Source organism: Haliaeetus leucocephalus, unplaced genomic scaffold (assembly GCF_000737465.1).
Source record: "Haliaeetus leucocephalus isolate CR32 unplaced genomic scaffold, Haliaeetus_leucocephalus-4.0 Scaffold172, whole genome shotgun sequence".
Lineage (NCBI taxonomy): Eukaryota > Metazoa > Chordata > Aves > Accipitriformes > Accipitridae > Haliaeetus > Haliaeetus leucocephalus.
In genome coordinates this window covers 204,596-214,471 of record NW_010972608.1, presented here as the reverse complement: position 1 = coordinate 214,471, position 9,876 = coordinate 204,596, and the positions used below count along the sequence as shown (strand labels likewise).

The window sequence follows — 9,876 nt, the reverse complement described above, 5'->3', positions numbered from 1 at the left end:
AGTTATAAATCCAAATATCACTCTGTAACATGTATTTTTATTGAGGAGTATGTGACTGGGTAGTCTTAAGATGAGTCACCTTTTGCTTCTATAGCTAGTCATGGAAACTGGCAAGATGGAAAATTTTCAAAAAATTGATAAGTGTAGCAGTATTTTAAAATTCATATATGTGATCTTTATACTTGTAGAATAGTTTTTTCTTAATAAGAACTTATCATTAATGAATATAGGACAGCCTTTGCAAAAAGAGAGACAAACACTAGTGCATCTTACTGATCTGTAAATTTAGCAGACTCAAAGGATCACTTCAAGTGTGTATGCATTTTCTATTAAGATATCCTAATTTATTTTAGTAGAACCTGTGTATTCACGGTAATTCTTGCCTGCTGCAACACTTCTGCTGCAACAATGCTTTGGGAGCATTGACACACAATTCAAAAACTTAAATTACTTTTTGCAATTATCTCGGAAAAGTGCGTGTTCAAGTCCTAACAAATAGCCCTAAATGCTATAGGGTTGTTCCGTCTTAAAAGTTAACTCAGAGCTGACTTGGTCCTGAAGTTGAATGCATGCGAATATGGTTCTAGTGCCCAGATGGATATGAGGCTTATTTTCTCTTCCAGGAGGCTTTCCATGCCACCTGTTGAAGAAGAAAGCTGACAGTGATCTAAGCAGTTGCTTCAGCATGAAGTTTATTAGATATCATTAACTGTAGTGAAGCTATCTAATTCTTAATTCTTTGTTTAAATGTCTGATACTTAGGTAAAAAATGTCAAGCTTGACACTGCATGGGACCACTGCAGGAGTACACATTGAGAAATCTACTCAACTGATTTTATATTCTCATCATTGCAATTCAGCAGCCAATTTTCTTTGTTTTTTCCTTCTATTCTTACCTCTGTTTTAATTAAGATTTTGTTAAATACCAGCATATGACTTGTAAAGGTGGATTAGGGCTTTTTGTTTTCAATAAAGCTTTCAGAATCACAGGCCATACTTCGAGTCACTGCAAATAGGAGGTAGGGATGTAAATTTTAAAATAGAAAACTCCTCAAAAGATTTAAAAAAAAAAAAAAAATATCACAATTACAGGCTTTGAAATATTACAGTCAGTCTCTTTGGTCAACATGAAGAGATTTAAAAGCACAAATCACTTAACTGCAAAAGAGCAAAAAAAAAAACCCCAAAACAAACCAAACAACCCTGCCCAGCTATAATTTAATTTTTGAGACTCAAAAATTAGTCTGTATATTTTACAACAGCTCAGTTGTCATGGCTATCACCATGTTTTTAGTAATAACTTTATGGGAAGTCACCTCAATTAATCTTAATCTGGAAAACATGCTGCTTAGATTTAGTTCTTCCCTGTATTCAGAAAAGGCTTTGAAACATTAGGAAGAAATCATTGCTATGTGAAGTAGAGCTATGGTGAGGGTGGCAGTACACTGAAAAACATACTTCTTAATTTGAAAATAAATAAAATAAATCCTGCCTCTACCCATCTGTAATGAAAATTAACAGAACATGCTATCTCGTTTCCAAGCAATCTGTGCTGCATGGATTTTTTTCTTTTTTATATGTTGCTATTAATTTTTTTCCATATTTTTGTAACTTGTATTCCTAACAATTTTAGTTTCAACTTAAGAATCTTTAATTTCTGGTTTGCTTATTTGTTTATTTAAATTATGATGTAGAATTCCTGGTTACTACTGTCTGCTAAGTAAAGGGCTGCTGTTACAGTTCTTTGTCAACTAATGCTAGCTGTTCCCAATATCACCAAAAGTGTACAGTGCTTTCTGGTCATCTTTCATCTGTCCAAGCTTAAAGTAATCTATTACTGTACAACATATGAGAGTATATAATTAAACGTCATGCATTTTTTAATGTTTGTTAATTAACTTTACTTAGAAATCAGTTTTGAAGGATCCATTTCAAATAATGCTCTAAGTGTAACCATCTTTCTGACTGTTAAAATACACATCTGAAAATGAGAAAGCTTTGAGGATCATTAAGAGAGCAGAAGTTTCAAGTGCTCGTTAATGAGTGGCTATTCCTTCTGCTTCACTCTTACACATATAGTAAATGCTCTCACCAAAGCTAATAATCCAGAATGATTATTAGAGAACAGAGTGGGTAAAAATAAGCTTCTACGATTATGTATTCCATGGTGATTCTGAGCCTATAATGAAAAAATACCTGTTACATGTTTAGTTTTATGGTAAAGTATTTTCTATTAAATTATACCCTTCTTGTTGAATCCATTCAGTACTAAAAACAGACCCTTTTTAGTCAGTGGTATTCAAATCTTTCTATGCTGACAGCCCTTCTTTTTCAACCTAGGAAAGAATATCCAGATGGTCTCAGATTTTCAAGATACGAAAATGCATTTAAAAGAAAACTTTGGAAATGTACACTGAGACTTAAGATACAGAAAAAAAGTGGGCTTGTGATATTAGTTAGAGCTCTAAAGGTTTACATATCTATTATGCACTTCTATTAATAGTTTTCACTATGGATGCCAAAGAGCATTTCTATAGTGACTAGTTAGGAATAGTGGGAAAATGGAAGAGAAGACTTCAGGGTTCTAAGCTTTCTTGGGATTCATGTTGTTCTACAGTAGTTCTCTAATTCTGATGAATTGATGCAGTTTTAAAATATGGTTTAGTTTTTTTTACTTGGTGTTTGTTTATAACCATACTAGTACAGTGAAGAGCTCTCTCAGATAAGACTTTTTATTCATCAGAATGACTTCCTGAACACATCTGTATAGGAGGTAATAAAATGTTTGGATGCTGTCTAAATTGATTAATCACTTTATCATAAAACCTTAGACTTCAATAGAACCAGAAATGTAAATAAATACAGTAGACCAGGTTGTGCTTTCCTCTTAATTATACTGACTGCTTGCTAATCCAGATGAACCATTTGCAGTGCTTCATTTTCATCTGATTTTAGTAATCATAAATTTATTCATGTGCATAATTGTGCTGCTGTAGCTTTTTTCTCAGTAATTAGCTACACCGTATATGTTTCCTATGTCATTACCTGAATCAACATCTAAAGAGTGCTGTATTTTTTACAGTAGCACTTTGAATCTCATTCAGGATAAATGGAAACAATTCAATTATAGTAACTGCAATTGTATATTTTCCCAACATGTTTGTAAGGTATCGTTTTAAGGTGGTGTTTTAAAGGACTTGTAACACTTTCTTCAAGAATCTCTAGAATTTGGTTTGGAAAAGTAAGTGTAGATACAGGAAGGTTGGACTTTACTGTATGTAGTTTTTGAGTTTCTTCTATGTTACTTTGTTTACCTATGCAGAGATTCAGATACCCCTCCAACTCTGTTTATTTTTCTCCCTCCTGTCCCTCCTCTACTCCTTAAGTGCAAAATGCACATTATACGCAAATATAACCTCCCCAGTGAGTTTTAATCACTTTTTCTTCTCTGCACAGTCCCTTCAGTCTGAGTATGTTCAGTACTAAAGTCTTGCTGCTTTGGTGAAACCTGTTGACCTCAAAATCGAAGAACTTAAGGAAGGAAGCTGCTCATTCAGAGGAGGAATCTTCAATACAAGACATATTAAAACCTTAACACGAACAGGAGACTTCTTAACAGGCAGAAATTTCTTGTTAATGACTACTGCAGATGCACTGATGTTGAATTTATGGAAATTATTACCCCATGTTATATACGGATTTAAATTTTTAATGTTGAGACAACTTGAATATATTTCTAATGAGTTTTATTAAGACATTTATTAACTTGTGTACAGTGTTAAAATATGTATTGAGAGAATATTTTGGTATGCAATATATATAAATTATGTAAAAATTAGAATATATTTTAATTTAGTGTTCACTTTGCTACAAAAATGTGTATTTTAAAGAATTTTTACATGTTTATCAAAGATATGAAAATCTTTTTATGAACAAGATGTTTTTCTTGTGTTATGGGTCCATCATTATTGCTTAAAGCCCAATGTAATTACTTTCTCACTAATTGGTCTTCTGGTAACTTAATGGAAGTCTAACTAGTGAGAAACTAGTTATTACACTATCAACTGAAAGCACTTGATATGTAGTCTGCTTTCCACTTTCAGCTGCTAATGTTTCATAAGGAAACACTATGAAAGAAAAATAAAGGGAAAATATTTGTTGAGATGTAATGTAACTTACATCTTCCACTGCAAAGAGAAAGTAATTTATCTGATGATTCAATTGTACAATTAACACTTTCTTTCAATTTGTCTTAAAGGAATGTTTTAACTTTTCTTTTCAATGTAGAATGTTACATTTTGCTATGCAATATATACTGCAAAAATGAAGGCAGACCAAATTTAAGTTGGTAAGAATGTGCATGTACAATGAATTTGGCAGTGCTGCATACTTACATGTTTTTAACCTACAGTTGGCAGTATGTGTACAGTTTCATTAGCAAAGCACACTAAATGTTGGAAGTATATTAAATTTTCACTTACCAACTGGACGCTTCATAAACCTTTTAATTTGAAAACTATTGTTAAAACATACAGCTAATGTAACCTCCTGTATCACAGAGTATTTTTGTCAGTGAAGATGCTCTTTAAGGTATAGTTTAATCAGGTGTGATCAGGAATGTGAGACTTAGAATGAAGTGGTGTTACAGTGAAGTACTAGAAATCACGTGTAAAATTTTCAGAATCTACAAGTGCATAGTAAGCAAAAAAATGTAAGCAGCTCTGAGGACTCAATTTGCTACTAATTTAGAAGACAAAACCAAAACAGATTTGTTACCTATGAGTTTTTCTGATATCTATGGAAACTTTAAAATAAAACTTGGTTGAATTGTCAGTCTTTGTTCCTGAAGACCTGTGAATGCCCTGCATTTGCTTTACAACTAAAGTTAATCTTAAGTGCCACATTATTTTTTTTAAAAAGATCAGATCACAAATTGCTATGGAAAGTTGTACTGAAAGTGTTAATAAGCAATACTGAGAGCAGCTATATAAATCACTGAAGAAAATTTACATGCAAATACTGTACTTTTTTCACAACTGTGTATATGTAACATATACACACACAAAGTAGCATATGTGTGTGCATATATATACAATATACTGTATATGAATTATAGATTAATGGTAAGGTAATTCTACCTCTTATAAAGGATTTTGTCATGTACTTGTTATAAATAGTTTTCCTTAATAAAATATTGTTTAATTTTGAAATGTAGAGAGAGAGAGATACATACAGCTAATTGATAATAAAATGCCTATATCAGCCAGCTTCCTTGTTTCTTGGCTTTTCTAACTTAGATCTTTTGATGTAAACTAATATTAGATCTCTAATTGAAGAGTAGCTCTCCAAATTCACCATCTTTCTTCTAAAGTATGTAGTGTATTTATAAATAAGATGATGTTGTAAAAAGACATTAGTATGATAGGTATCTCTTATAACCGATCTTTCTAGCTAACCTTCTTGTATTTGCTTTTTATAACATCAAGTATTTAATCAACATGTTGGTATTATGATGTAAAGGTTGTATTTCAAAATAACATAATTTAAAAGCTGTGTCTGAATTGAGGAAACTTTTTTTTCCTGGACAAGGACCCTTGTTAAAGGTGTAATACACCTTGTCTTGCATGTGCAACAGGTTTCTTAGTCTCACTAACAGCACTGTCTTTGTCCATAAGAACCTAAAAGATCATGCTTTCATTTAGCTTTTTATCCTTCCTTCAATTAAAAACTAGTCACAAATGGTTCTAACATTAACTCTGCTGCTGATTTTCAGCAAATTTGTTGTGTTGCATGATTATTTATCCACAGTGCTTAATATTCCTGTCAGATAAATCTGTACTGCAATAGATGTTGTGGACAGTATATAACTGTTATACAGCTACTCTAAAGGAATGGCAAAGCCAGCAACAGAGCAGATGCTTTAGAAACTGCCCAAATTCTAGTGACAGTCTAATCTAAAAACACAATAAAAGGCTTCTGCCATTACATTCAATTAATTGATGGTGATTTGGATGTGTAGAGTAAATATAAAGGAAGAACAGCTAACTTAAAAGTTTCTAGTATGTAGGAATCAACCTCTCCCTTAGCCTTTTTCTAGACTTAACTTCTTTTGATTTCTTACAAGAAATAGGTAAATGCTACCTAATATACAATATCTTTTTTGTTCTTAAAAATGAATGATAAATATATCTACTATTCTGTACCAGTCAGCTTCTTAACAACAACAAAAAATTTGGGGACAGTGAAAGGTTGTCCTGGTTTCAGCTGGGATAGAGTTAACTGTCTTCCTAGTAGCTGGTACAGTGCTATGTTTTGAGTTCAGTATGCAAAGAATGTTGATAACACTGATGTTTTCAGTTGTTGCTAAGTAGTGTTTAGACTAAAGTCAAGGATTTTTCAGCTTCTCATGCCCAGCCAGCGAGAAAGCTGGAGGGGCACAAGAAGTTGGCACAGGACACAGCCAGGGCAGCTGACCCAAAGTGGCCAACGGGGAATTCCATACCATGGGACGTCCCATCTAGTTTAGGAACTGGGAAGTGGGGGCGGGGAATCGCCGCTCGGGGACTGGCTGGGTGTCAGTTGGCGGGTGGTGAGCAATTGCACTGCGCATCATTTGTACATTTCAATCCTTTTATTACTACTGTTGTCATTTTATTAGTGTTATCATTATCATTATTAGTTCTCTTCTGTTCTATTAAACCGTTCTTATCTCAACCCATGAGTTTTACTTTCTTTCCTGATTTTCCCCCCCATCCCACTGGATGGGGGGGGGGAGTGAGTGAGCGGCTGCGTGGTGTTTAGTTGCTGGCTGGGGTTAAACCATGACAATGGTCAGGGAGGTCTTTAGAACCTTGTAGCTTTTAAGAAATGCCCTGAAGTTTGTTTCATATCCTCTGTTCGCTTATCCTTGAACTTTACCATTTCTGTTGTTTCATATATAAATATATCTTGTTCTGGGAGAACAAGCTGTAGCACATGAGTTCCTGAAAAAGAGGTTTGATAAATATGTAAGGATGGATTAAATAAATCTAGAGATCTCTACTGGGCCTATGATTCTGTGGCTAATGCCTTATGAAACTCTTAATCATCTCTTTAAAGTATGCTTTATGAAGGTTTTTGGTTAGGGAGATATTTCTTGTTACAGATTTAGAGAATATTTTTCAATTGCAGTACTGCAGAAAGAGGAGGATTTTAGTTTCTATAATAACTATTCTCTACTGACAGCTAAACAATGAAAGGCCTCAAAAGGTTTGACACTTGATTAGATCTACACTGTAAAGTGCAGCAGGCAAAAAAAAAATGGTAATTAAGGGCCTGATCAAGTAAATCACTCAGGTATGTTTTTAAGCACATGAGTAATCTAATTAATTAAAAAAGAGCACAGATATTCATGTTTGTAACAAATCCACATCTGTATCAATAGTCCTGTCAATTGCAAACATGAGCCTTTCTGTCAAATAAAAGATGTGCTGTATTGCAACAAAATAATCCATTTTACCACATATTAACTTCATTATCTTAAAGAATGTAAATTGTAACTCTACCTCCTAATATATTATTTTGGTATTGTTACTTGTTAGCATTGTGAGTTTAACAATATGTAAAAACATCTCCTAAAGATATCTTTGGTCAATATACAGATTATACCTTATGAGCTGAGATTGCTTACTTCTGTAGCCTGCATACAACTCACCTGCAAAAACAGCTTTTTTCCTAAAGCCACCACAAAATTAATCAGCATTCCTTTTCCAGAAAGCTTTTGAGAGGAAATGCAAGTTCTTTTACTCAGTTTCTTACTAAATCTTGTCCAGGGTAAGGACAGTTACCATTTTGTCCCTGTCTGAGTAAAGTACTATAGAGTTACTGGGAGAATCCCACTACTAGCTCTCCTCCAGTTGGGAAGGGACTGTTAAGCCCTACTCTTCAACCAGCTTTTAGTCTGCCTAAGAACCTGTCATTCACCTTTGTGGGAAATTGTGCTCTGAATGAATTTTGGTGTGAGACTGTTTCAAATGCTGTGCTGATTCTGTTTTATCTGTGTACTTACTGACACCTGCGTTCACCTCTGGCAGGTTAGCGATGCAGGATTTCCTGTGGCCTGAGACAGGCTGAGTTTTATGAAGAAATGTAGAATATTTAGATTGAGGACCAGCTTTCTCAAAAAAGTACTATCGTACCAAGGATCTGTGTACCTATTTTGTTTGAAAGATTTAATTTGAAAAGTATATTGTTACAGACCAGTTCTAGAATTAAGCTTGCAGAAGCATGGTGTGCTTTCTCTTAACAAAAATAAGATCAGAAAAAAATCAGTTTAAGTAGCTAGCAGAGCAGTTTCTACAGTAAATGGACTGTAATTCAGACAGAAGTGACTGATACTGGTTTGAAAGCTTACTGCAAATGAAAGTTGTGTAAATGGGTTAGAACCAGGAAACTGGTAAGGCAAAGAGAAAAAGAGTCAGACTGTGTAGCTGCAGTATTTCTGGAGCATGATAGGGTTTGGTGGTTTTTTTTCTTCTTGATTTAACAAATTGAAAATCTGCTGAATAATTCATGAAGAGTGGAAGGGCTGAATCTTCCTGGAATGATATACAGTGTACGTACTGTGGCACAGGAGAAACTGCAAAGCTTTGTATCAGTTGCTGCCGTTTCTGCTGCTGATTGCAAGGTGCTGCTGCTTTTGGCATTTTCACAGCTACAGAATCCTCAGTCGTGCTCTGGTCTGCTAACAGCCATCTGCTCCCTATGGACCCACCTTCGCTAGCTACAATCTGTGGGATCTCTTGCTACCTACCTGCCTTGGACACTGCTGTTCTCTGGATCGTTACTGCAACCTGTGCTTTCTTGCAGCTTGTATGACTGAAACCTGCCTTAGTCCCTCAGCTGCACATCCTCCTTGTGCTTGGTGGGGGACTCCTGCAGCAGGATCTTCTGACCCAGACAAGGATGGGATTTACAGGGAGAAGTCAGAACTGAGCCGCATTCAGCGAGATGCCCAACGCCTCTTCCTGGAGTGCTAGCTCACCTTTGCTGCTGCTCTGGGAGGACTCCTCCGGGACCCGCATCTTCCTGTCGCTGCTCTATGCAGCCTTAGCTATCTCAGGGACTTTATCCAATGTGATGGTCATCTATTTAGTCTTCTCCTTCAAGAAGCTGCAGACTACCAGCAATGCCTTCATTGTGAATGGCTGTGCGGCAGACCTAAGCGTGTGCGCCCTGTGGATGCCCCAGGAGGCTGTGCTGGGGCTGCTGCCTCTCAACTCCTCCTCCCTTCGCTCGGCGGAGTACCGGCTGCTCCGAGGGGGGCTCCTCGGCCTCGGCCTCACCGTCTCCCTGGCCTCTCACCTGCTGGTGGCCTTCAACAGGTACGTGCTCATCACCAAGCTGCCCAGCGTGTACCAGGCCCTCTACCAGCGGAGGCACACGGGCTGCATGATCGGGCTCTCCTGGGCCCTCGCCCTGCTCCTGGTCCCGCTGCTGCCCGGGCTCTGGACCCCGGGCTCTGCCCAGCAGCCGCCCCCGCGGCAGACGGACGGCAGCCCTCGCTACACCGCCCTGCTCCTCGCCCTGGCCGTGCTGGGCCAGACCGCGCTGCTGCTCCACTGCTACCTCGGCATCGTGCGGCGGGTGCGGGGCAGCGCCAAGCGGGTCAGCGTCCTCAACTTCCACCTCCTCCACCAGCTGCCCTTCCCCGCCGCCCCGCCGCCGCCCCGCCGCGCCCAGCGCCGCCTCAGCAGCGTCTCCGTCCTGCTGCTCTGCTGCGTCTTCCTCCTGGGCACCCAGCCCCTGGTGTGGGTGAGCCTCCTGGGCTTCTTCCTGCGGCCCGCGCCGCCGGCGCTGCAGGCCGCCAGCTGGCTGCTGCTCTGCTCCCTCTCGGCC

General features: G+C 37.7%; 2 protein-coding genes across 2 annotated transcripts in view; both read left to right on the top strand.

Annotated features, from left to right (window-relative positions):
- CDC14A (cell division cycle 14A) overlaps window positions 1-4,721 on the top strand; it is a 67,336-nt gene extending 62,615 nt beyond the window's left edge. Inside the window, exon 16 of the mRNA XM_010563619.1 lies at window positions 3,457-4,721. Within this exon, the coding sequence (XP_010561921.1) occupies window positions 3,457-3,470 (14 nt within the window). The 3' untranslated portion in view covers window positions 3,471-4,721. The remainder of the gene's footprint in view (window positions 1-3,456) is intronic.
- A 3,829-nt stretch (window positions 4,722-8,550) lies between these two features.
- GPR88 (G protein-coupled receptor 88) overlaps window positions 8,551-9,876 on the top strand; it is a 7,545-nt gene continuing 6,219 nt past the window's right edge. The window contains exon 1 of the mRNA XM_010563638.1: window positions 8,551-9,873. Within this exon, the coding sequence (XP_010561940.1) occupies window positions 8,989-9,873 (885 nt within the window). The 5' untranslated portion in view covers window positions 8,551-8,988. The remainder of the gene's footprint in view (window positions 9,874-9,876) is intronic.